Genomic DNA, 25,387 nt, shown 5'->3' on the forward strand with positions numbered 1-25,387 from the left:
GACAAAAGGACCACAAAGGCACTCGGAAACATGGTGGTGGGATGATGAAGTTGGAAAGACGATTGACGAGAAGAGGAAGAAGTTCAAGGAGTGGCAGAAGGCGAAGGGTACGGGAGCAGAAACAGCAGAGCATGAAAGTTATAAGGCAGCCAGGAAGGCTGCAAAGAAAGAGGTAGCAAAGGCGCAGGAGGCATGTAGGAAAATGTTCGGAGAACGCTTGGATTCGGAAGAGGGTCAGAGAGCGGTATTCAGGATTGCAAAGCAGATAGCGAAAGAGAGGTGTGATGTGATGGGGGTGAGCTGCTTGAAGGATGAAGTGGGACAAATCGTTGTCGACCCAGATGGAATTAAAGGAAGATGGAAAAGATATATGGAAATGCTGTTGAATACAGAGAATGAATGGGATGGCAACATAGAGAGTAACCCAGTTTTCGGACCGGCAGAGAAGATAACTGAGAAGGAAGTTGAGGAAGCGATAAAAGCAATAAAAAAAAAAACACCTTTAGAGGCCATTTTTCCCCGCAAGCGGGGGTTGGCCTTTTTCGGGAACCGTGGTAGTTGTTGTTTTTCGGTCCCCTTTTTGAAGCAATGTTTTACGGCCGGATGCCCTTCCTGACGCCAACCCTTTTTGCCGCCTTTAACGACAAGCAGGGAATTACCAGTGAACTGGTACTCAATTAGCCGACCTCGGAAGGATGACAGGCTGAGTCAACCCCCCTGGCGTTAATTCAGCGATCGACCGGGTTTCGAACCCAGGATCCTAGGATCCTAAGCTGACACCCTAGCCGCTAGCCCAACACCAGGATAAAAGCAATGAAGGGTAGAAAAGCGGGAGGGCCGACGGGAGTTGTGGGAGATATGTTGAAGGCAGCAGGAAGTTGGGGTGTGAAGAAAATGACAGAGATCTGTAATCTGGTGGTTAAAGAAGGCCGCATTCCAGTGGATTGGGAACTGAGTACCCTCGTCCCTCTATACAAGGGGAAAGGTGACCCTCTGGAGTGTGGCTCGTACCGAGCGATAAAGTTATTGGAGCATGGAATGAACGTATTGGAAAGGGTGTTGGAGAGGAGGATAAGGAAGAAAGTGAAGATCGACGAAATGCAGTTTGGATTTATGCCAGGAAGAGGAACGACAGACGCGCTTTTCATTGTGAGGCAGTTGCAGGAGAAGTACATGGAGAAGAGGAAGAAGTTGTTTCTTGGGTTTGTTGATCTGGAGAAAGCATTCGATCGGGTTCCAGGCAAAGTATTGACATGGGCATTGAGGAAGTTAGGAGTGGAGGAATGGTTGATCAGAGTAGTGATTGCAATGTACAAAAGAGCACGCACAGCTGTAAGGACGAAGGACGGGAACAGTGGTGAGTTTGAGGTGAAGGTGGGAGTGCATCAGGGGTTGGTACTAAGTCCACTACTATTTGTAGCTGTGATGGAGGTGCTGGCTCAGAACGTAAAGGAGGGTTTACCGTGGGAGTTGTTGTATGCAGATGATCTGGTGTTGATTGCGGAAAGTATGGATGGACTGAAGGAAAAGATGAACACGTGGAAGGAATGTATGGAGACAAAAGGTCTGAAGGTGAATATCGGAAAGACGAAGGTGATGGCAAGTGGTAAAGCATGTGGTGAGGTGGAAAGAACTGGGAAGTGGCCCTGTGCTGTGTGTAGGAAGGGTGTCGGAGTGAACTCCATTCAGTGTACAATGTGCGCTGAGTGGGTTAATCAAAAATGTAGTGGTCTGAGAGGGTCATTAACCAGTGTGGCAGCTACATTCAAATGTAAGGTGTGCACAGAGGGAGCTGCAGATGGAGGAAATGTTGAGTTGGATCTTGGAGATGGCGTGAAGCTGGAAGGTGTGAAAACATTTTGCTACCTCGGAGACATGCTGAATGGAGAAGGTGGATCAGACTCGGCAACGGTTGCTCGAGTGAGATGTGCATGGAAGAAGTTTCGGGAATTGAGTGGCGTGCTGATGATGAGGGGAGTGTCGTTGAAGCTGAAGGGAAAGGTGTATGCTGCATGTGTGAGAAGTGTTATGATTTATGGGAGCGAGACATGGGTAATGAACGTAGAGCAGCAACGAAGGTTGGAAAGGGTGGAAATGCGAATGGTTCGACGGATGTGCGGAGTATCGTTGAGAGAGAGGAAGACAAATGATAAATTGCGAAAGATGATGGGAATAGAGCCTGTGATTGATGCTGTGAAGAGGAACAGGTTGAGATGGTTTGGTCATGTGTTGAGGAAGGATGAAAGTGACTGGTTGAGAAGAGTGATGGAAATGAATGTAGAAGGAAGTAGAAGACGGGGAAGACCGAGAAAGACTTGGCTAAAGATGGTGGAAGAAGAAATGCGGGCAAGGGGGTTAACAAGGAGAGATGCAGAGAATAGGGCAAAATGGAGAAGATTGTCATGGGGACCGCAAGGCTAACCCCCGCTCTAGCAGGGAAAATGGCCTTTAAAATGCATGTTGTGTTGTTGTTGTGTATATATATATATATATATATATATATATATATATATATATATATATATATATATATATATATATACTGTATATATATATATATATATATATATATATATATATATATATATATATATATATATATATATACAGTAAAACCTTGACTTACGACTACGAGTGCACCAACTTACGAGTTTTCCGAGATACGAGCCGTCGCTCGGGTCGATTTTTTGCTTTGTGATGCAAGCCGAGATCTGAGTTAACGAGCGAGCGAGCTTGGATATAAAACACGTAATCGTCGAAAAACATGAGCGAGGTGTGCGTGTTGTCGACTTGGCGAGGCAGTACGATCGTAGTACTTCTACGATATGTACGATTTTGAAGCAGAAGGAGTCGATAAAGGCTATAACGCCAGACAAGGGCGTTAAGATTATTTCAAAGCTCCGGACCTCTGTCCATGAAGAGATGGAGAAGTTGTTGTTTGTGTGGTTGACGGAGAAGCAGCTCGCAGGAGATACCGTGACCGAGAGCATCATCTGTGAGAAGGCACGAGACATTTACGGGGATTTGGTGCAGCAGACGGCGGGAACATCAACGGACGAGGCATCGGAAGAGTCATTCAAAGCCAGTCGGGGATGGTTTGATAATTTTAAGAAGAGGACCGGCATTCACTCCGTCGTCAGGCATGGTGAGGCAGCAAGCTCGGATGTGAAGGCAGCTGAAGATTTTATTATAACTTTTGCCGAACTGATAGAAGCCGAAGGATACATCCCCCAGCAAATCTTCAACTGTGACGAGACAGGGCTCTTCTGGAAAAAGGTGCCGAGGAGGACGTATATAACGGCAGAGGAGAAGAGCATGCCAGGCCACAACTTGTTCAGAGTGCCGGCGATAGCTCGCCTTCTCTTTGTGGAAGACACGGTGAGATCCTTAACATCCAACAACTAATGGGACGCAAACGGGGCACCCAGTTTAGCGGTACACACATTGATGAATCACCCTCCCTGTGAAACACCGACATGACAGGTTATAGCTGGGTCGGGATTCAAACCCAGGCTGGACAGTTTAGAGTCAAGTATGCGTACCTCCAGTCCAGGCCATCCTGCCAACTTATATGCTGCATACAGGTGAAATATAAAGCGCGAGATATTTATATATATATATTTAAAAAAAAATTGGTATGGTTTTTGGGGGGCTGGAACGGATTAATAGCATTTCAATTCATTTTAATGGGGAAATTTAATTTGAGAAACGAGCAAATTGAGTTACGAGCTCGGTCACAGAACGAATTAAACTCGTAAGTCAAGGTTTCACTGTATATAAATATATACATACATATACATACAGTCAGGTGAAAAAGTAAGTACACCCCATTTAAAGTTTTGACTTTTTCAACATATTTCAACATACAGCTATTTGATCTTCATTTCAACAATATTGATAGATAAAGGTGATATAATATAACAAATATCATGAAACATTTACATTTTGTAGTCCATTGTATAATTTAAATAAACATAAATGCAAATTTCGTATGTGGAAAAAGTAAGTACACCCCGACATTTATCACGACTTCAAATACCTAAAATTAGAATCAGGTGCACCAACTCAGGTGCAAATGATTAGAACATCGTCAGAGAGGATCTTGGACGAACCAGTCTTATTTAAACCTCAGACATTTAGTTTGGTTTGCTCTTTGTTGTTGAAGTGTGCGGCGTCACCATGCCGAGATCAAAAGAGCTCTCTGAGGCCTTCAGAAAGAAGGTTATAGATGCCTACGAGTCTGGGAAGAGATTTAAAAAGATCTCCAAACAATTTGAAATCAATCATTCGACTGTCCGGAAGATCATCTACAAGTGGAGAAGATTCAAAACAACTGCCAACTTGTTCAGGCCAGGCCGCCCCAGCAAGTTCAGCCCGAGAGCAGACCGCAAGATGCTGAAAAGTCTCTGAGAACCCCAGAATGTCATCACGGGACCTATAGGTAGCTCTTGCCACTGTTGATGTCAAAGTGCACGAGTCTACCATTAGAAAGAGGCTGCACAAATTTGATCTACATGGGAGGTGTGCCAGGAGGAAACCTTTGCTGTCCAGAAAGAACATCAGAGCAAGACTAAAGTTTGCCAATGAACACCAAGGCAAAGACCAGCACTTCTGGAACAATGTGCTCTGGACAGATGAGTCAAAGGTAGACCTATTTGGCCACAGTACCAGAAGACATGTTTGGCAAAAGCCAAAGACAGCATTTGACCACAAGAACCTGATACCAACTGTAAAGCATGGTGGTGGAAATATTATGGTTTGGGGCAGCTTTGCTGCATCAGGGCCTGGGCAGCTCATCATCATAGAATCTACTCTGAATTCTTCATTGTACCAGAGGGTGCTTGAGGATAATGTGAGGCCATCTGTCAGAAAGTTGAAGCTCAACCGAAGGTGGACCTTGCAACATGACAATGACCCTAATAGTCAGGTTCATTATGTTCAGATTTATAATTTCGTTCTTTTTTTGTGGAGATTAGCAAACCTATACATTTTTGGAAAGCTTATAGCACCAGGAATCCGAAAAACCATGTTTCCATTTGCGCAAATTTTTCTTTGGCGGCCATATTGGATTTTCAAAATGGCCACCATCGGAAACCTATTTTTCGCGATATCTCAACATCCGAACCACCTAGAGTGCTGATTCCAACACCTATACCCACATTTTTGGGGATGAGGAATCACATGAAGCCATCTAAAATAATCTACTCATTTCATTTCATTTCATAATTCATGTACATGAAAATAATCATTTCAACATGTTCAGTTCATGTACATGGAAAGTCATTATATCAGACCTAATAGTTCATTTAAAATAAACCTCATGAAGCTCACAATTACTTACCTGTTGTCGTTTTATATATTTGCAGGTCTTGAGAGAAGATGAGTGAAGTTACGACTCAGCCCACACAGTGGCAGCACTGCATAATTTGTCAAACCGCTTCAGCAAAATATGGAACGCTTGTCCAGCAGCCCAAACCGGACTCGTTTGAACACTTGCTACAAACCCTTAATGATAGAGCAGCCTACCATGATGGAAAATATGTTAAAATTCACAGTCGCTTAAAGGATGAAACAAGTGAAAGTCTGCAATTCAATAATGCAGTTTGGCATCGTATCTGTTATTCAAATGCAACCAACAAAGAGAAGGTACAACGTGCCAAAGACCGCCATCAATATCACATTTCAGCCGGCTCCTACACAGAGAAAAAACGTGGACAAAAGCGAAAAAGCACAGAACTGGACGAACCATCAACTTCCACCACCAGTCCGTTTACACGTTCTGCAACAGCTCCATTCATTAAGGAACATTGCTTTTTCTGCCAGGAAGATAACGAGCAAAAATTGTACACATTGAGAACAGAAAACGGTGGGAAAGCATTACACGATGCTGTGGAGCTGTCTGGAAATCTCACCCTGCAAACTAGGTTAAACACATCCATCTCACCCACTGATGCACATGCAATCGATGTTCAATACCACAAGTCATGTTGGACAACAAATGTATTCCATGTGTTACGTACCAAGGATAACAAGGGAACAACAGAGAGAGGTCATCCGTTTCAAACATCATGTTTGATTGAGTTGATTAGCCTTGTCGACTGTCAAACTCAGAATAAACAATACTTATCCATGGCACATATTGAAACAACATACATCAACTTGCTTGGTGGCACAGATGCATTGGCGCACCACTTCCCTGCATATAGTAGACACTGGCTCAAGGAGAGAATTCTTCTAGAACTACCACACGTAACGTCTGTTAGGCAAAAGGACAGGAGAAAACCTTCTGTTCTTTACTCCCCAGATGCATGCGAATCCGATATGGTTCAGTCTGCCATGATAGAAAGTGAAGTAGACGATCTGAATATTATCTATAAAGCAGCAAAGGCATTGCGCAGAATTATCAAGAACTTCCACCAACAGGAAAACTCATCCGATGCTATACAGGTCACTAGCAGCACAGATGATGTTCCAGCAGCACTCCACGCAATGATCAGATGGGTTATGGTGGGGCCAACAGAAACACTAGAAACTGAAAAACGAACCACTCACGTTAACAGAGAAGTACTCACTGTTAGTCAGATGCTATTGGGTGGATTCAAATCTGACAAGCAAGTGAACTATAGGCCCAAAACTGATTCTGCGACCTTCCGATCAACCAAATCACAAGAAACTCCACAGTCTCTAGGATTAGCCTTGGCAGTTCACCATGACACAAGAAACAAGAAACTCCTGGAAAGTCTCTGCTCTCAAGGTTACTGTGTCTCGTACAGTCGTGTTATGCACCTCGAAACAGCCCTAGCAAATGCCATTGTGGAAAACACCCTGAAGTTCCAAGGACTTTATGTCCCTCCATTTTTGAAGAAGGGAACTTTTGTGTTTTTTGCAGCTGATAACACAGACTTTGCTGAAGACAGCGTGGATGGCAAAGGGACAACCCATGGAACAATCATTGCTGTTTATCAAAAACGTGACACTCAAGGAGAAACATTGGCGCCACAACTGAGCATAGCTGACACTACCAGTTTGTCAGTGACCCCGTACCAGGTTCCTATGCTTCATTGTGACAAGCTGGTGCCGAAAACCATAAAGAGAACAGACACATTCCACATCAGCAAGGATGGTATATCACCAGCGTATCACCTTACACATCTAGGATGGTTGGTTGCTTCTATGATCACCAGAATGCAGAAATCAAACAGCACATATATACCTGGTTGGGCAGGATACCACTCATTGCTGTCGGGTAGTCACAGTTTGACACAAGTCGGAGTCTTACCCCTTCTACCTGAAGTAGCACACGAGTGGTCGACTCTTCTGACCGTCATCTCTCAGACAACTCAGCTAAAGAACTTAGTTGTTGGTACAAGCCACCCTACAGTCATTTCCTGGGATATGGCCCTCTATGAAAAGGTGATAAGGCTGCTGGATGCAAGGCCAGACCTGAAAGGTACCGTTGTACCTCGGCTTGGCGAGCTGCATGTGGTCATGGCTGCTTTGAGAGCCCTGGGTACTTCCATTGAGAACTCAGGTATTGATGACGCGTGGATAGAGGCCGACCTCTACGGACCTTCAACAACAAGGCAGATCCTGAGATGTTCGCATTACAAACGCACTCTCCGTGCTCATATTTATTCATATATAGCACTTTATGAAATGGCGCTGGACCTGTTCTTCAAAGATTATCCACAGTTGAAAGCCGTTTGCTCAGATATGTCAGAAGAAATAGACGAGGCATGTTCAGAAAAGGACAAGTTCACCAAAGCCACAAGTGTGAAAGAAGCCAACACAAAACTGTTGAATGTCATCACTACAGCTGATGTTGTGAACATATTCAAGACTTGGGAAACAGAACAATCCAAAAAAGCCATGTTCAAGTCCTTGATGAATTACCTGCATCGAGTGGAGACAATTCTGTTCTTTGTGGAAGCTTCTAGGGACCCAGATCTCAAACTCCACCTCGAATCTGGTGAGGCACTCAGCAAGCTATTTTCCTCCATGGATCGTATCAAATACAAACGTCTTTGGCCGCGATACATAGCAGATATGTATGACCTGAGGAAGACGCATCCGGCCACATACAGGGAACTCGAGAATGGAAATATCTCAGTAACGAAATCTAGCATCCCCTTTGTATCAATCGGTGCAGACCACGCTTGTGAACAGGAAAACAGAGCAATGAAGGTTCATTCTGGACTTCCAGGCATCTCCAATAATGCCAATGCAAGGCAGAGATTCTTTATGGCCTCTCCAGAATTGTCACGGCTGACCAGAGAATTCAAAGATCAGTTCGACACCAAAACAGACAAAGTGACAGAACACCACGAACTTAGTCCGAGGGCAGTGAATCTGAACAATACAGCGGTTGAAAAGATCAAGGCTGCTATCATGAGTCATGGCAATCCATTTACCACAGAAGGAAATAGCATATACAACTTGATCACACATGCCTATGTCCCAGAGGAGCACACGTCACAAATCCTGAATATCGACAACATTGGTCAACACTTGTACGAAGAGTATGTTGACGAAAGAATCAACGGAACAGTCAGCTTATTTGCACCCGTGAAAAAAGAAAACAACACGATGTACTTGTCTGGTGTGAAGAAGACCAAGATCATGCTCAGGGACAAGTCAGTCGACTTGAAGGAAACAAAAGACTTGTATGGAAGGCTGATGATATTGACAAAATCAAGCCGTGATGTTGACCAGAAAGACGCAATAGGCACAGCCGAAGTGCCTATTGAAAACAGCCGAAGGGATTTAAATCAACCATGGTTGAAGTATGTAACAAGTATGTAACAATGCAGGCATATCAGTCAAAGAGTGCTTTTCTAGTTTCTAAAGTCTTTGGTTATAACTCAGCTGGGATTTGAACCACTGACCACCCAGACTCAAAGTGGACGCTCGAACGATTACAACACTGAGTCTGGTGCTCTACGTATACAGTTGTAATAACATATGCATCCAGTTGTGTTTTATTCATGCAATGATATCCGAATGTAACAATTGACAAATTGCTATGCAGTAGTGGGCCATTTAACAGGGCATATGGATGATCATGTGTACATGCGTTATAAGGTATAACATGTGTGCAGGAAATACACAGTTAATATCCATATGTTATGATTAATTTTAGGATCGCATGACATTCTCCCTTATGATACATTAACAATATGGATCGATATTTAATGATTATACTAAACCATTAATGTACACTATCATTCTCCCTAATGCTCAATGTACACTATCCTGTTTGGATCAATGGTTTAGTATAAAACCACCGTTTAAAAATGGCCTCTAAACGGTGGTTTTATACTAAACCATTGATCCAAACAGGATAGTGTACATTGAGCACATTTTCCTGTGAGCTGTCTTGTCTGTGTTTGATTCCCGACGTGATTATAGTCTGTCGGATTGGTGCTTTGCAGATCGGGTGCATTGGATTACAAAGTGTCATCCTTTGTACGGGCGTTAATCAGGGTGTCCAGTCTGCTGGCATTAGTTGGTGGATTATAAAGATCTCACCGGATCTTTTGAAGAAGAATATGCGAGTTATCGCAGGTATCCTGAACAATTACAAATTCCTGCTCTAACCTATAGGGGGTGCTGCATCGATGGCAGAACCACACTCCTTAGAATTGATGCAAATAAAAACCAAGTGCTGAGAAAAGAAGATGAAGCCATGCACATTTGTGAGATTGTAGAGCGCAACTCCGTCCAACTTTTCCCTGCTCCTCCCATGATTCATTTGATGGCCCCTTCCCTCTCCCTCACCTGATGCATTTGATGGCCCCTTCCCTCTCCCTCACCTGATGCATTTGATGGCCCCTTCCCTCTCCCTCACCTGATGCATTTGATGGTCCTTCCTGCCCGTCCTCCCGATGCATTTAATGGGCCTTCCTCCCCCCTTCCGATGCATTTGATGGTCCTCCCTCACCCCCCGATGCATTTGATGGTCCTCCCTCACCCCCCGATGCATTTGATGGTCCTTTCCCTCCCCCCCCCCGATGCATTTGATGGTCCTTTCCCTCCCCCCCGATGCATTTGATGGTACTTTCCCTGCCCCCCCCCACCCCCGGTGCATTTGATGGTCCATTCCCTCTCATTCCCACCCCCCGATGCATTTGATGGTCCATTCCCTCTCCCACCCACCCCCCGATGCATTTGATGGTCCATTCCATCTCCCACCCACTCCCCGATGCATTTGATCGGTCCTTGCCTCCCCCCCCCCCCAATGCATTTTATGGTCCTTTCCCTCCCCCCGATGCATTTGATGGTCCTTTCCCTCCCCCCCCCCCGATGCATTTGATGCCCCCCTCCAATGCATTTGATCGGTCCTTGCCTCCCCCCCCCTCCGATGCATTTGATGGTCATTTCCCTCCCCCCCCCCGATGCATTTGATGCCCCCCCCCCCTCCAATGCATTTGATGGTCCTTTCCCTCCAACCTGACGCATTTGACACCCCCCCCTCCCACCCCGATGCATTTGTTGATGGTCCTTTCCTCCCCCCCCCCCCCCCCCCTCCTGTTGCATTTGATGAGGTTTTTTTCCGATGCATTTGGCTACTAATTACACACCAAAGGCAGCCTTATCAGCTTGAGAATGGTTGTTCTTTTTCACACCTGTCTGATTCGTGCATGCACTGGTTCTCCTGGAGTGTCATAGATGCTGCTAGTTATTAATGCAATAAGCGATTCTTTCTTTTTTCCAAAGCGTTCTTACAAAGACAATAACTGAAATCGGGCATATGATATGTTTGTGGGTTGTCACTGAGGATTTACAGTTTGAATTTTGTCATGCATATATATTTTTTGTTGTTGTTGTCATTCTGCATGCAGCGGGTGATCAAATCAAATGGCTGAACTCCCTGCAGGCGGGAGCTGGGGTCCCCATTCCCATGGCGCACAATAGCTTTCACGAGAAGGTCTACGGAAGGTTCAACACCATGGGTAATAGATCTATATGTGGTCTATCTACAGGCCTACACCATTTCAGGCCATTCTTGGAGCCAAAAGCAATTGGTTATTTTTTTTTTCATTAAATGAAAAATCATTTTTATCTTTTTTTGTTTGTAGAGCCTACCATGCAATAGCATGTTAGCATGTAGGCTGTGTCCTGTCTAATGCATTGTTTGCATCAATGTACTAGTGCCATGCATATGCAATTATACTACTGTATGTGCAGTTTTTGGCAATGATATTAATTTGTTTCATAAATTACAACCCACGCAGCCAATGATGCCACAGACGGAATCTGCCTATCCGTCAGGAAAGTTGGCAAGGGGTCTAGCCAGAGTGGGTTCAGCATCGTTGGTTGCCTTGGAATGCTGGTTAACTCGGGTAGATTAAGTTGGCCAAAAAATAAAACTTGCATTAAGTGATCACCTGCCTTGTGTGGCCATTTTATGTTGCCACGCTTTTTAGCAACCACCCTTGCCCAAATGAATAAATTTGAATAACCTCCAAGTTAAGTTGAAGCTTCCCTATCAAAAACATAAACAACTCTCATCCCCCAAAGCATTCCTGAATGAAGTCATGACAAGAGGTCAAGCTTTTTGCAAAAGGGTAAATTGTGGTTCCAGCTGTATAAGACAAAGAAGAATAAATGGAAGAAGAAGTAAAGCCAAATCTCCATGATGATTTCTCAGGAGAAACTAAGTGGCACGTATTTGTTTTCATCATACTTAGATATGATCATAAAAGTATGAATGTGAAAAACATGTTTGATTGAGAGGATTAATCTCTCCAACATGCATAGTTAATTAACTTTCAAAAAGTTTCTCTACCTACACGTGAATCCCTGTTGATGAATGAAATGAATGAATTATCGTTTTAAGGCCATTTTCCCCGCTAGAGCGGGGGTTAGCCTTGCAGGCCCCATGACAATCATGGTTCCCTGTTTGAGGCAATGTTTTTATGGCCGGATGCCCTTCCTGACGCCAACCCTTGGTCAAGCTCTTATGATGCGCAGGGATACGGTGTACCTATTCCAAGCCGGGGTACACACCGGGATCATTCATCCCAGCAAGCTGGTACTCAATTTGCCGACCTCGGAAGGATGACAGGCTGAGTCAACCCCCCTGGCGTTAATTCAGCGATCGACCGGGATTCGAACCCAGGATCCTAGGATCCCAAGCCGGCACCCTAACCGCTAAGCCAACACCAGGCTAATCCCTGTTGATGGCAACAGGCTATCTGGATGTTGCTTACACAAAACTATTGAATACCCTGCCCAAGCATATAAGTCCCAACATCTTGATCATCAATTTACTAGTCTCTTGGCAAGGGTTAACCAGGTGGTAATCAGGACTAGAATGTGTAATGTGTTCAGGGTGGTGGAGATAACTCCCCTACTCTTTGGGAAGTGCAACGTGGGATCTTTAACATCAACTAACTAATGCTAGCACATGGGACATCCGGCTTAACGTCTATCTGGGAGACGGTGCACACATTGATGAATCGCCCTGCCTGCAAAACACCAGGATGACAGTTAGTGCTTGTGCGGAATTCAAACCCAGATTATATGTCTCAAAGGCGAATGTGCAGAAATATCCAGGACCAGTAAGGCCCACATATAATGTCTTTTTATGCTCCTCCATTTCACTTTATCTTCTCGCAACCTTTTTCTATTTCGCATCATCCAGTCTTCTTTACAACCCAAATTTATTCTCCTTGAACAACCGTCCCTCTTTTTCTTCTTATATAATACTTTAGCTCGAAAGCTCAAAATGGATAAAACAAAATAGCTCATAGAAAGCAGATCGAGTCATCTTCGATGTTTGCCTTTAAGCAGGTTATGCAAGCGTGAAGGTAAAATTATACCCTTACATTTACTTTAACGACATATTGTTTCCTTTCTTCACGGATCAATCATTGTCATAATGTTCTGCAACAGATGCATAATTGTCGTACCACTTTCAACTACCTGGTTGGCCAAGAAGATTTTGTTTAGGCTTGTGAGTTATTGCCTAAAATATTGCACAAGTGCATAATTGTCCCAATACCAAGGGCACCAAAACTTAAGGAAGTGGCGAGATGGAGATCATACGCGAAGGTTGAAATGACTCAATTGAAGACAACCGACAGGGAGCATCTATCTCATAATGCATGAACAACTAGCTGTTTCCAGCGTGCTGATGCTTTTTGACACTGTTCCAGAACTGTTTCATGCACGTCTGGATGGAAAACGGTTCCACCAGTGGGATTATGAAAGCGAGCAGCAGAAATGCAATAATAACACAATAAAAATAAACACACAAAATAATTGACACTCTCTCTCTGCTATAAAGGTCGTGGTCTCAAATTTGATAGTATTTTGTAGGAATTGAGAGAAATATTATATCACTTGTAGCCTGGTGTTGGCTTAGCGGTTAGAGTGCCGGCTTGGGATCCTAGGATCCTGGGTTCGAATCCCGGTCGATCGCTGAATTAACGTCAGGGGGGTTGACTCAGCCTGTCATCCTTCCGAGCTCGGCAAAATTGAGTACCAGCTTGCTGGGATGAATGATCACGGTGTGTACCCCGGCTTAGAATAGGTACACCATATCCCTGCGCATCGTAAGAGCGTGACCAAGGGTTGGCGTCAGGAAGGGCATCCGGCCATAAAAACATTGCCTCAAACAGGGGACCGTGATTGTCATGGGGCCCGCAAGGCTAACCCCCGCTCTCGCGGGGAAAATGGCCTTAAAACGATCATTCATTCATTTATTTATATTATATAACTTGTGGTTATACCAGACTCAGTGGTGTAATAGTAATACTAATTAAGATAGTCTTAGTTAACTTAGTCTAGTCTAGCTAACCTTAGAATAAATCTTGTGAGCTCTCAGCTGTACCCTCTCTATTGCAGTTACAGTACGTCCTTCCTCGGATGTGGTGACCAAAACTGGACACAATATTCTAGATTTGGCCTCGCTAAATTACTGTGCAGAGTTAACACTACCTCTTTTGATTTAGAATTTATCACCTGTTCAGGTACAACCTAAAACCCTGTGAGCTTTACCTATGTAGCTGATGGCACTGTGCTGTCTGCTTACCCCCATATCTATGACTACCCTCAGATTTTTCTCCTGTGTGACTTGCTCCAAGATTGTCCCTTTCATCATGTAATCCGTATTTTTACCTCTGCCACTGAAGGTAGAAGGAGGTTTTGTTTTTACCCTTGTCTGCTTGTTTGTCTGCGAACAGGATATCTCAAAAAGTTGTGGACGCATTTGGATGAAGTTTGCTGGAGAGGTTGGATATGTGACCAGGAAGAATGATTACATTTTGGTGAAGATCCATATTTAGATCAGGATACCAGAATTTTTAAAGCGATTCTTCACTATTGAAAGGGCCAAAAACGATATACCATAGAGCACGATATCCCAAAAAGTTTTGGATGGATTCGGACGGAACTAGGTGGACACGTTGGGTATGTGACGAGGAATCATTTACCAATTTTGATGAAGATCCAGATCCAAACACAACTCGGTGAATGAGTTGGTTAGGTGACAATAATAAGCCAATTAGATTTTGGTTCAGGTCCGAATCCAGATCCGGCATATCAGTTGTATACAAAACGTAAACTGTTCAGCCTGGCGGAGGTTTGCATTCTATCGAGTGCCCTTCTAGTCATTATTCGGAGCCATCCCCGGCACCTTGCATTTCTTCATGTTAAACTGAATCTGCCAATCTTTTTCCCAATCAATGCAAGTATCCAGACTTTGCTGAATCTGATCCCCACTCTCTCTGCTTACATAAAGCTTTGGTCATCTTTAAATTTAGAAAACTGACTATTTAACCCCACTATTCAAATCGTTGATGTAAATTATGAATAATAATGGTCCCCGTACTGGTCCCTGACGTACCGCATTACTTACTTATTTCCCAGCCAGAAATCGTCCCAATCACAGCTACTCTTTGCTTCCTATCACTGATTCAGTTTCCAATCCAGTTAGCGACCTGACGAGCCACACCACAAGCACTCACTAGCGAACAACTTCCTACGTGGTACCTTTTGAAAAACTTTTGGAAGGTTTAGATATACTTTATCCACTGCACTTCCCTCATCCACCCAATCAGAAACGACTTCGTAAAACTGCAATAGCTTTTTTAAAAACGTGATCTCCCTTTGGTAAACCCATGCTGACTTCCTTTATTTAATTTGAAATTATTCAAATATTTCCCGACCTGTTCCTTAATTAATTTCTTCAACACCTTTCCCACCACTTAAGTCAGGCTAACAGGTCTATAGTTCCCCAATTCTTCTCTGGATCCTTTCTTAAATAACGGTGTTACATTTGCTATTTTTCAATCCTGTTCTGACTCCAACGAGCTATTTTATATACAGACTTGGCATTTAATATGGAATATTTTTTTTGTGGGGGTGAACTTATTTTTCAAGATGTCTTAGAACCAAAAATTCATTGGAATTATGTTGAAATTATTCTAGATTTTGTTAATGTGACCTTTAAAAGAAACAAAATCCACCTTTGACATTTCGAAACAAATAAATTGATCCTTGAAAGTGATGTAAACTGATATCAAACTCAATTCATGGACAGTACTATGTTAAACTTCTGTACGTTTTCCAGAAGTATCTCTTTATTTTGCACATTAGCCCAATTTTTTTTTAACAAAAACAAAAGTTAAATTACGACTGGGATTACGGACAGTAAAATTACAGTTCAGTACTTCGTGTAACCCCCACGAGCATTCAGGAGAGCACGTAAACGTTGAGGCATGCTGTTCACGAGATTTGCCAAGGTTTGGACAGGAATCGCTTGCCATGCAGTGACAATAGCCTGCTGCAATTCACGCACAGAGGTCGGCTGCTGGTCCAAGTGGTCGATTTAATGTGTTAATTCTGCCCACAAGTTCGCTATCGGATTCATATCCGGGGACATGGCAGGCCACTCCATATGCTCTACACCACGGTCAGCGAGAAAGTGTTGGATCATGCGAGCACGATGAGGCCGTGCATTGTCATCTTGGAAGACAATGTTTCCTCGAAAGGCTGCACGAGCAAAATGGAAGCAATGTTTCTTCCAGAATGGCCCTGTACTTGAACTGGTTCAGGTTTCCATTCAGAACAACCAGGTCAGTTTTGCCCCCTGCATGAAAAGCAGCCCAAACGGTCACCCCACCACCTCCAGCTTGGACTCTTCGCACTATACAGTCTTTGTTGTAGGCTTCATGCACTTGTCTGCGCACTCGGACACGGCCATCTTGACGATAGACCAGAAATCTAGACTCGTCACTGAAGATCACGTGATTCCAGTGTCCTGGCTGCCATTGGCGGTGCTCTCTGGCCCACTGCAATCAGCGCTGGCGGTGTTGTCTGGTCAGGCGTGACTTTCTCAGGGGACGCCTGGCACGATAGCCTGCTTGAACCAGTCGTTGGTTGACTAGCCTTCTGGATACAGGCACATTTGTCAGTTGCTGCCACTCAGCCCTAAGCCGATTAGCTGACTTGGTATGGCCATTGCGGACTAACCGGTGCAGCTGGCGATCATCCCTCCTTGTGGTTCTGCGGGGACGTCCTGGCCTCGGTGTTGGAGTAGGGACACCCCTCTGAGCATTTCGTTTCAGGATCTTTGACACCTGACCTTGAGTGATGCCGTACTGCCGAGCAATAGCACGCTGTTTCATGCCGTAATTTCGTAAAGCCACCACTCCATGACAAACAGCATTGTCGAGTTGACGGACCATCTCCAGAGGAAGCGGCAATAACTTTTGGAGATGTGCAGCAGTTGTTTTCCACTAATACAGAACGCAACAACCCTTGTATACCCGACTGTGAAGCCAATCATCAAATGCACTTGTCCGTACATTTTGCCACACCACCTGTGATATAATCCTGTTGTTGACTTCTTGCTGCGACAGACAATCAGTGACATGGTTCCTTTAACAAATAAATCACCAAAGTGTAAAAGAAACTCACCAGATTGATATACTGAGTTAAGAAAGTAAACCCAAGTCAAGAAAAATTCCATATTAAATGCCAAGTCTGTATATATGTATATACTATATACGTATATATACTATATAATATATATATATATATATATATATATATATATATAGATATAGTTGCGGATCTCAAACGTCAGCTCTCCCCTTATCAAGGGTGGCGGGGGGGTGGGGAGGGGGGGGGGGTTAATCCCCTTGTCCTTTTATCTGGCCGACGCGAGTCCTGGAAGTTATAACGTTCCTTCCGGTCGGTATTAAATAGGGTTATTGGTCGACTTAGTCCTAATACCTAATTACTAACACCGACTGTGAAGCAAGGAAATGACTCCTGCCCGAACCACGGCGTTGGTGGATACGCCGAGCGAAGCGAGCCGCGATTCGGGCCGTTAACAAGGACTAGACCCGATTATGGCAGTTCCGATCGTGCCACATTTACCCAATGGAGAAAAGACTAGGACGATCGGATTAAGGAGAAACCAGAAATAACAGGGCAATTTATTAACAATTTGTACAATTAGAAGAGGAAACGAAAGAAGGGAATGTACAAGGAAGAGGAAGAAGCAGATACACAGGGCAGTCTTAATCACAGGCTTAACTTATTCCCTGGACAAACGGGCCCGTCTCACACACAGTCACTCACACGGGGATTGTAGAAGAACAGGTTGATGGTCACCAGCGCGTCCAGGCTCCAGTCCGGCTCCGGTCCAGCAGACGAAACCCGGCAGGCGCTCTGCGTGTAGCGTGACGCGAACGGACAGTTATAATGACGGGGGGGGGGGGGGGAAAGGCTGGTACTAGCGTACGTAATAGGCGCATGACCCGCGCCAAACGCCCCCTTTCCAATGTCCTTCTTTGAACTCCCAATGCCAGCGAGCCCTCTTTGATCACGCGCATATACTCTCGCATTCTTCGTAATCACGACAGTCCTTGGCCGTCCTTCTTTAATCAGCACCAGCGAGTAAGTCCTCTCAAATGTGCGCTCCCAATACGTCCTTTACCAAGCGCCTTCCAACAAGTCCTCTTTTAATCAACCTTTCACTCGAGTGCTTAGCGAGAGTCCTGTACGAGAGTCCTGTAAAAGGGCTTTGTGCGCTCGCTTTTATAAGACAGCCAGCGATCGCTCCGCCAGCCCAAAAGCCACGCCTATCAGGCGATGTCACTCCAGCCCTGGTTGGCTGGTTCTTGCTTACCGGCCCCGCCCTGACGGCTGGGTGACGTGGCCACACCTTCTTCCTGGCGCTCCACCCCCTCACCTCGTGGCTTATGGCGGCGTTTGGGCGGAAGCCCAGCGAGGCTGCGAACGCTGCTGGCAAGGCGCGTAACAATTGGGAGGGCCAAGGGGTACAGAGACTGTAGGGCGTGCTTAATGGCGTCGCTTGGAGAGGGAGGCTGGAAAAATTGATGGAATGAAAGCACGGGGGCCTATTCTTTATTTGATTGACACAACGCAGATTCAACTATTGGAAACATAGCCTTATCTATACACATACTAAGGAATACCTGAAGTCCTATGGTGACCTACGTGTTGCTTGTGGCCCATCTATGGGGTGCTACCTTTAACCTTTAATGATGTGATATCTATTTACAAGTGTGGGTTCTCAAAACCGCAACAATATATATATATAATCGGGAGATTGAATAAGACGCGGACGAAGCTTCAGCATGGTCGATCTTTAATGCTCGACAAGCTTTTCGAACCAACAAAGGTCTTCTTCTTAGTCTACAGAAACAACAGGCATGTATATCAGACATATATTATATATAATATATATATATATATATATATATATATATATATATATATATATATATATATATACATATATATATATGGTATCTGTAATCTGGTTCTCCAACCTAATGAGCGGACAGCATGACGTCATCGCCATGCATGTCCGCATTTGCCTGCAAAAGCTCCAGAGGAACCATCCAGCAGTGCGTCATTACGGATTATAAATTCAGATACTGTCACAAGTGCATGCAAAACTCACAGTTACCGACCTGGTTTCGCCCTTGTTGGGGCTTCAGCAGGGCAACGCAGTGAGGCTTTCCATACACTTGTAACTCTGTGAACCTTTCGGTTTTTTTTTTTTATATCAGTCACTATGCGACCTTCATATCATCAGTGGAGAACCGCCAGCAAGGTGTCCCATACAGCTGCTGCTGCACCTTGCTGGGAGCGATAAGCAACCGCCTGCCACACGGTAACGTTATCTCTGGTATCCACTCATCATATGGAGTCGACCTGGTTGCGGTTGGGAGTTACTAATAATGGTATCTGTAATCTGGTTCTCCAACCTAATGAGTGGACAGCATGACGTCATCGCCATGCATGTTGACGATTGACGTCATTGACGATTGACGTCCTTGACGTCATCGCCATGCATGACGTCATGCTGTCCGCTCATTAGGTTGGAGAACCAGATTACAGATACCATTATTAGTAACTCCCAACCGCAACCAGGTCGACTCCATATGATGAGTGGATACCAGAGATAACGTTACCGTGTGGCAGACGGTGCTTATCGCTCCCAGCAAGGTGCAGCAGCAGCTGTATGGGACACCTTGCTGGCGGTTCTCCACTGATGATATGAAGGTCGCATAGTGACTGATATATATATATATATGTATATATATATGTATATGGTATATATATATATGTATATATATATGCATATATATGTATATATATATATTGTATATATATATGGCATATATATGTATATATATATGTATATGTATATATATATGCATATATATGTATATATATATGTATATGTATATATATATGTATATATATATGCATATATATGCATATATATATGTATATATATATATGTATATATATATGTATATATATATGTGTGTGTGTATATATCTGCTAATACCACTGATCTGCTCTTCCACCTCCCGCAATATTCTAGGGTAGCATATTGTCCTGCTCTGCAGCTTTGTCATCCGTTAATTTTCCTAGCTGTTTATTCACTTCATCCAATCCAACTTGGATCTCTTCTAAAGACCCTTGCTCACCCCCGAGATCGATACCCTCAGCTTTTGGTAGTTCCACTTACTGTTGCCATGTAAATGTAGAAGGAAAAAATATTTAATAAGCCTGCCATCTCATCCTCACCGTCGTCCCATTCTCCTGTGCTATTCTTCAATGGGCCCACACTCTGTTTCCTCTCTTACATTTCAATTTTGATGCTCATGTTCAGAAAGTGTGAACTAGATTGTCATGAAATAATGTGAAGGCCTCCTGGACTTTCCTTATCTCATTTTAAAATGGGTGTTTTGCTGGAATATTAATGGTATTGTCCTATTGATGTTTAGGGAGCCAGTTTTGAAAATACCATAACAATAGTGTTGCTCTTTATGAACCGAGTCAGCTTCTTTGAACTGCTTGATCACCAGTATAAATAGTGGTATCATCCTTATCTCACCTGGAACTGTATGCTCAAATCAGAGGTAAGGTTTACCTATATATTTATTGATTTAGTTTTTTTGGGTGAGTCGCCAGGTGCTGCTGACCATGGAACGACACCGAGTGTAACGAGTTGGTCGCACTATCCTCTATGTCCTTAAACAAGAATGAGACCATTTGACACATCAATGATGTGTTGCACTCTGAGTTACCTTTTGCTACAGCTATAGACACCAATCTACATGACCTACTAAATGCTCTTGGAAATAGAACGGCGCTCGTTAGAGCACATACCTTTTCCCAACTGAACTGTTTCCATTTTGTATCCCACTGATAGCCCGGTCCTGGATCCGGACCTAAAGCAAAACCTAATCAGCTTATTTCTTGTCACCTAACCAACTCGTCCACCAAATTGTCATATGTCGTCCACAACCTTTTGAAATATTGTGCTATACAGTGCCTCTAGAAAGTCGACACCACCTTTCAAAATTTTTACTTTTCGTTGCCTTGTAGCCTGGAATTAAATTACATTAAATCAGACATTGTCCACTTTTATTTACACACTGTAACCCACAACCTCCAGGTGAAAAACAAATTCTACAAATTTCAGAAAAATACAAAACTAGAATATCTTGCTTGGGTACGTGTCACCTTTCAGCATGGGAATGACCTGAAGCACACAGCCAAAGCTACACTGGATGGCTAAGGAACAAAAAGATAAATGTCCTTGAGTGGTCGTCAGAGCCCCTACCTATATAAAATCGAAAATCTGTAGCATGACTTGAAGATTCCTGTCCACCAACATTCCCCACGCAACATGACTGAGCTTGAACAGTTTTGTACAAAAGAATGGGCAAATATTGCCCAATCAATGTGTGCAAAGTTGGTAGAGACCTATCCCAACAGACTCACAGCTGTAATTGCTGTCAAAGGCTCTTGTTTTGTTTTTATTGTTTTTATTGTTTTTAGCTTAGCTTTATTGTTTTTAAAATTGTTTTTAGCTCTTTCACGAGCCTCGATTCAGTATACAAAAAAAAGAAAAAAAAGAAGTGCTTCGACCAAGTATTAACTCGGGGGTGGACACTTATCCAACCAACATATTCTGGTTTGTATTTTTCATTAATTTTCTGAAATTTGTAGAATTTGTTTTTCACTTGGAAGTTGTGGGTTACGATGTGGAAATAAAGGTGAAAAAAGTCTGAGTTAATGCAATTTAATTCCAAGGTTATAAGGCAACAAACGATGAAAAATTTGAAAAGGGGTGTAGACTTTCTATAGGCACTGTATATCATTTTGGCCCCATCTCTCAATGGTGAAGTCACTTACAAAATAAAGAAAATTATCCTGTCCATATTCTGATCTTCACCAAAATCGAATTGTTTTGTCCTTGTTACACACCCAACCTCTCCAGCAAGTTTCATTCCTATCTGTCCACAACTTTTTGAGTTGTCCTATTTACAGACGGACAGAAATACAGGTAAAAACAATCTCAATCCACCTTCAGTGTCGGAGGTAATTATGGGCCCTCATCAGGTCACTGCCGTGGGTCTTCGGTGATGTTTCGGTTAATGGTTTATTTGAAGGTCCATAGTTCAGTGGCATTTATAATCATGAAATTGTACAACACTATACCTTGGATAAATTTATATTCCGATTCCTCAATTCTTGCAGGGCGTGTATACGTGCCGGTGCACCGGGACAGCCCTAAGTTGTGCTGCCTATCCTGGCACATGAGACACCATGATCTGCTCGATTCTACAGTAACATGGATCGGCCCAACAGGGATTCTGCACAATGGTACGCAAGCGCTCCATATTCCCCTTCCCCTGGCATGATGATGTATGGCAAGGTGTTGTAGTACTTGGAAGGTTAAAGTTGCATTTTGATGCCAAGGGATGCCACGCATATGCAATCCAAATATGCAATAAAATCGCCATTCAAAGCTCCACTGACACATACCAATGGGCCTGGCACAGCACCAGGGAGTCACTTTCCAGCATGCAAATATCAATTTTGCATCGAAGCTTACCGTGTCTAATTAGCCGCTGATATTATGTATGCTCTCTGCACGCTGCTTTCACTGGGTAAAACGTATGCTGCTGAATGGTACATGACTCTTTTGAATTTTAATGATGTCCTCTTTGGTCATGGTTGACAAGAAAATAGACTCCTCTGCAAAAAGTGCAGAGGATTGTCATATATTTTATTACACAAAGCACACTTGGGCATCAGCCAAATCACAGGTTCATAAAAACAATTGAAAATGCTGGAATTCATAGCCTTCAAAATAATCAGGGTGAAATTATTTTCAAATAGCAAGATGGTGATTGTGAGATGAAGCACAAGAAGAGCTGCTTTCCAGCCCTCCCACTCTCAAACCCCAAAACAGAGTCAAAGCAATGGAAGTCAAAAAAAACCTTTGTGCAGGCTCATTTTGTTGTGAGGCGAAAAGTTTGAAATTCTAACCAAGAATATTCTTCCTGGGTTGTGTTCCAGGTCGTCATAACAACATCACGCATGATAAAGGCATCGTGTTGAAGAACGCCCAGGTGTGGATGTCTGGAGAATATAGCTGCATGATTACGTACAGCACGGTGTTAGGGAAAGAAGTGCACCACCTGCACTTTCGGTTCCTTGTATTCGGTAAGAAGGCCTGATACGTGACCCAATTGATGCTTCATCGCCGACATGAAAGGAACGTTTTTGTAAATCCATAGTGGCACGGTTTGGTGAGAGATGCAAGTCCAAATGCAAGTGACATTGTTTGGTGAAAAGAAACACAAGTGCATCCAACAAAAAGATTGCTCATGAGTTATCCACTCAATTACAAAATAATTTGTTATGTGCTTTATCACTAAAATGATGTTGGATATTGTTGGAATATGTTTAAACCGCCACCGTGATGCTGATACCGCCCTCCCCACCTTCCCCCCCCCCCCCCCCCAGAATTTCCATGTTTTAAACGTTTCCCGGTGTGTACCCTGGTCAGAATAGGTACACCGTATCCCTGCGTGTCGTAAGAGACGACTAAGAGGGTTGGCGTCAGGAAGGGCATCCGGCCATAAAAACATTGCCTCAAAAAGAGAACCATGACAATTACAAGTACATATGGGCAGGGTACAGCCCGAAGTGGAGATCGGTTTCTGAGGTTTGGGACATGGAATGTAGGGACAATGACAGGGAGATCAGGAGAAGTGGTGGAAGTATTGGTCAGAAGAAGAGTGGACATATGTTGTGTGCAGGAGACGAGATGGAAGGGAAGTGGTGTGAGAATGGTGAAGGGTAGGCAGGGACAGAAATACAAGTTTGTGTGGCAAGGGTGCCTGGAGGGCGTGAATGGTGTTGGTGTCCTGTTTTCTGAGGAGTTTGTAGACAGTGTGGTGAGTGTGACTAGAGTGAGTGATAGGTTGATGATGGTGAAAATGATGATTGGAAAGCTCTTGGTGAACGTCATCTCGGGATATGCTCCGCAGGTTGGTCGAAGCGATGAAGAGAAGGACAAGTTCTGGTGTGCGATAGAGAAGCTGATGGGAAACGTGAAAGATGAGGAAGTTGTTGTGGTGGGAGGAGACCTGAATGGACATGTGGGAAGGAGTATGGATGGTTTTGAGGGAGTTCATGGGGGTTACGGATATGGTGTGAGAAATGGAGAAGGTGAAAGGATTTTGGAGTTTGCTGATGGAGCTGATTTGTTGATTTGTAATACTCAGTTCCAGAAAGAGGATAATAAGCTTGTTACATACACATCAGGTGGGTCGACGACAACCGTTGACTACCTGATGGTGCGTAGGCGAGATAGGGGGCACCTCCGGGACACAAAGGTGATCCCGGGGGAGGAGGCTGTTTCACAGCACCACTTGGTTGTCTGCGACATAAGGATGAAAGGTGAGAGGAGAGCTCGGCGGGTGAAGTACCAACCGAGAATGAAGGTGTGGAGGTTGAAAGAGGTGACAGTAAGGGAGGCATTAAAAGAGAGGCTGAGTAGGGTAGAGGATGATGTGGTTGAGCTTGAAAGTGGTTGGATGTCAATGAAAGCTAGTCTGTTGGGAGCCGTTGGTGAGGTATGTGGATGCACAAAAGCACCACCGAGGCACTCGGAAACATGGTGGTGGGATGATGAAGTTGGAAAGATGATTGACGAGAAGAGGAAGAAGTTCAAGGAGTGGCAGAAGGCGAAGGGTACGGGAGCAGAAACAGCAGAGCATGAAAGTTATAAGGCAGCCAGGAAGGCTGCAAAGAAAGAGGTAGCAAAGGCGCAGGAGGCATGCAGGAAAATGTTCGGAGAACGCTTGGATTCGGAAGAGGGTCAGAAAGCAGTATTCAGGATTGCAAAGCAGATAGCGAAAGAGGTGTGATGTGATGGGGGTGAGTTGCTTGAAGGATGAAGTGGGACAAATCGTTGTCGACCCAGATGGAATTAAAGGAAGATGGAAAAGATATATGGAAATGCTGTTGAATACAGAGAATGAATTGGATGGCAACTTAGAGAGTAACCCAGTTTTAGGACCGGCAGAGAAGATAACTGAGAAGGAAGTTGAGGAAGCGATAAAAGCAATGAAGAGTGGAAAAGCGGGAGGGCCGACGGGAGTTGTGGGAGATATGTTGAAGGCAGCAGGAAGTTGGGGTGTGAAGAGAATGACAGAGATCTGTAATCTGGTGGTGAAAGAAGGCCGCATTCCAGTGGATTGGGAACTGAGTACCCTCGTCCCTCTATACAAGGGGGAAGCTGACCCTCTGGAGTATGGCTCGTACCGAGCGATAAAGTTATTGGAGCATGGAATGAAGGTATTGGAAAGGGTGTTGGAGAGGAGGATAAGGAAGAAAGTGAAGATCAACGAAATGCAGTTTGGATTTATGCCAGGAAGAGGAACGACAGACGCGCTTTTCATTTTGTGGCAGTTGCAGGAGAAGTACATGGAGAAGAGGAAGAAGTTGTTTTTTGGGTTTGTTGATCTGGAGAAAGCATTCAATAGGGTTCCACGCAAAGTATTGACATGGGCATTGAGGAAGT

The 25,387-nt window shown here is 44.0% G+C and overlaps 1 protein-coding gene across 1 annotated transcript in view; it reads left to right on the forward strand.

Annotated features, from left to right (window-relative positions):
• Nucleotides 1-25,387, forward strand: part of LOC137415520 (zona pellucida-binding protein 2-like) — a 184,497-nt gene that overhangs the window by 53,282 nt on the left and 105,828 nt on the right. Inside the window, exons 2-4 of the mRNA XM_078785552.1 lie at nt 10,842-10,952; nt 22,048-22,173; nt 22,873-23,019. Of these exons, the coding sequence (XP_078641678.1) occupies nt 10,842-10,952; nt 22,048-22,173; nt 22,873-23,019 (384 nt within the window). The remainder of the gene's footprint in view (nt 1-10,841; nt 10,953-22,047; nt 22,174-22,872; nt 23,020-25,387) is intronic.

Source organism: Myxine glutinosa, chromosome 10, assembly GCF_964187855.1.
Source record: "Myxine glutinosa chromosome 10, kmMyxGlut1.1, whole genome shotgun sequence".
NCBI lineage: Eukaryota > Metazoa > Chordata > Myxini > Myxiniformes > Myxinidae > Myxine > Myxine glutinosa.